Source organism: Haliotis rubra, unplaced genomic scaffold (genome assembly GCF_003918875.1).
Source record: "Haliotis rubra isolate DU_JTF1 unplaced genomic scaffold, ASM391887v1 Scf56, whole genome shotgun sequence".
Lineage (NCBI taxonomy): Eukaryota > Metazoa > Mollusca > Gastropoda > Lepetellida > Haliotidae > Haliotis > Haliotis rubra.
This window is the reverse complement of record NW_025767257.1, coordinates 750,154-753,188: the sequence shown is the minus strand read 5'-3', so window position 1 is coordinate 753,188 and position 3,035 is coordinate 750,154. Positions and strand designations below refer to the sequence as shown.

General features: G+C 41.6%; 1 protein-coding gene across 1 annotated transcript; it reads left to right on the top strand.

Annotated features, from left to right (window-relative positions):
- Positions 1-357: 357 nt before the first annotated feature.
- LOC124253979 (carbohydrate sulfotransferase 9-like) lies at positions 358-2,760 on the top strand. Its single transcript, XM_046687832.1, has 2 exons — positions 358-453; positions 1,639-2,760. The coding sequence occupies exons 1-2, from the start codon at positions 358-360 to the stop codon at positions 2,758-2,760; spliced, it is 1,218 nt and encodes a 405-aa protein (XP_046543788.1).
- The last annotated feature ends 275 nt before the right edge of the window (positions 2,761-3,035 follow it).

Genomic DNA, 3,035 nt, shown 5'->3' with positions numbered 1-3,035 from the left:
GCCCAATCAGTGCAGAGCCGATTCCATACCGATTCTGTATTATATCTGTGTCACCTTTGCCTCTTTTGATAGCATCATTGTAGATTATAAAAAAGTCCATATTTCAAGGAAAACAGATCTGAACCAAACCAAATACAGCAATGTATATTTCAGCTCACCAAATACAACGATGTATATTTCAGCTCACCAAATACAACAATGTATATTTCAGCTCACCAAATACAACAATGTATATTTCAGCTCACCAAATGCAACAATGTATATTTCAGCTCACCAAATACAACGATGTATATTTCAGCTCAACAAATACAACAATGTATATTTCAGCTCACGAACAAGAATTATCTAAAGTTGACAATGGAAGGCATCCAAACGTCCGATGAAAGTACATTACTGAAGCGTTACCATGACAGTCTGATGAATGCACTTGGAAACAGAACCGAGGAGACCAAGGTAACGAGTAATTCTATCCTACATATTTCAGTGTCGATTGCTGCGTATATCCCCAGCTCACACTCAGACTGACACTATTTGTTTTGTGTTGTATGTCAGGATATCGGTTCTATATTTTTGCAGTTTCAAACAGACTGCATTTCCAACAGTTTCTTTGCTTTTCCGAAACTGGAAACCACCAACCACGACAGCAAACATATTGGAAAACTAAACCATAAGATGCAGATAAATCAACGTGAACGATGTAGTCCTGGGCCCCGTTCCTCAAAGCGATCGCAGCGCTACAACAGTCGTAAGTCTATGTTAAAGTATGGGAGTTACGATCAACTTTGCGCTACGATCGCTTTGAGGAACGGGGCCCTGGGCCCCGTTTAACAAAGCTATCGTAGCGCTACGACTGTCGTAAGTCTATGCTACAGCATAGGAGGTACGATTCCTACGAGAAAAGTTACGAGATCTTAGGCTTACGGGAGCTTTGTGAAACGGGGCCCACTGGACTTCATTTACAAACCATAGGGTACATTATGTATATACATATAGGTTTGCTTTCCTGTTTTCCGACAGACAGATTACTTATATATTACGAATACCTTATATTTAATCATGGCATGCATTGTCGTAACCAAGCTGCATTGTTATGTTACATAGGCTCTGGACTTGATTCACGTCTAAACCTGAAAGAAACGTTTATGGAAGAACTCTTGACAGGGCAAGATAACAAGAGTGGATATGAAATAATGGGAATCCTACACAAATAAGTGAAAAGCCGAGATGTAGCATATTGAAATTTGAAAATGTTTTGAAACCTACATCATTTACACGAAATGTGTACATTGTATATTTGCATAGAAATGAATACTGTCAGGGTTTTTTACTGACTGACTGACTGAGTTTGGTTTTACGCCGCTTTTAGCAATATTCCAGCAACATCACGGCGGGGGACACCAGAAATGGGCTTCACACATTGTACCCATGTAGGGATTCGAACCCGGGTCTTCGGCGTGACGAGCCAACGCTTTAACCATTAGGCTACCCCACCGCCCCCAGGGTTTTTTAAGCAATGGCGGTTTCACAGAATGGATCTGGCCACATTGTAATGGAAGATCAAATGTACATATTTAAACATCACGTATTTGAACATCGCTTATGTTTTCACAGATTAAAGACAAATGTTCTTATTTACAGCTTCCCAATCCAAATCGATACGCAGAAAGACGGAATTACTTGAGGCGTGCGTGTGTTTCCATACCAGGAAGACAGAAGACTCTGAGATCATTGCACACATTGTGGTACATGGACAGTCAGAAGATGTTATACTGTTCTGTTGCCAAGTCTGGTTCCAGCTTTTGGAGACGCACCTGGAAAGCACTCAGTGCATATGAAGGGAAAGAAACATCACCCTACAAGTTTGCTCATTCAGAGTTCAAATCTGAATATTATAGGCTGGACATTATTAATGCCACTAAGTCAGCAGAGGCTGGATTTTCCTTGTCAAGACTGCTGGAAACATCCTTCAAATATATATTCACACGAGATCCATACGCACGTATATTTTCGGCGTATGTTGATAAATTTGTAGCTCCTAATAAATACTTATGGAAGCAAATCGGAAAGAAAATAGCCAGATCCAGGGATTTTGCTTCCGATAAAAGTCTTCGATGTGGACACGATGTAACTTTTCGTGAGTTTGTGAAGTACATTATTCGCACTCCCCGGCGTCGTCTCGACGATCACTTCATCCCCGTGGCTAGTGTGTGCGACGTTTGCAACCTGCAATATGATGTTGTTGCTAAAATGGAAACGTTTAAAGAAGACGTGTCATACATTTTAAGGCATCTCAATGTTGACAACAGAATAAAGTTTAAAGATTTTGGAGTGGAACATACGGTTGACTCGGTCGTGGATTACGTAACACGGGCTTTCTCCCAGCGCGAACGGATTAGTTCCTGCGTGTCTTTCCACACTGCTCTGCGTCGTCTCTGGAGACAGATGCAGATCCTGGGAATAATATCCAAGCAGGAAGACTTTCCCCTGACCCCGGAACAAAGTGAAACATACAAGCAAACTGAAGTTATAAATTTGGCCCTTGCCGCGCACTGGAGAAGCGGTGACATATCCACATCCAATAAGCGGGAGGCCTTTATTCAGGCATATCAGCAGATACCCTTAGCCGATATGGAGGCACTAAGCCAAAAATATCAGAAAGACTTTTTGCTATTTGATTATGACGATCGGCCCCAAATGTTGTTTCAGAAATCTGAACAGTTGTACATGACATTTGATTATTTTGATGTGCTGAAGGAGTGAGTGTGTGAGTTTAGTTTTACGCCGCTTTTAGCAATATTCCAACAATATCACGGCGGGGGACACAGGAGATGGGCTTTACTCATGTGGGGAATCGTACCCGGGTCCTCGGCATGACGAGCGAACGCTTTAACCACTAGGCTACCCCAAAGCCCATGTGCTCAATCAATAGACATGAACTAAGAGTTTGTTACATTACAGTTGCGATAAACACTTGTACAGACGAAAACTGTCACTGGCATATTTAGAATTAAGCAAATCCTGGCACTTTACAATAC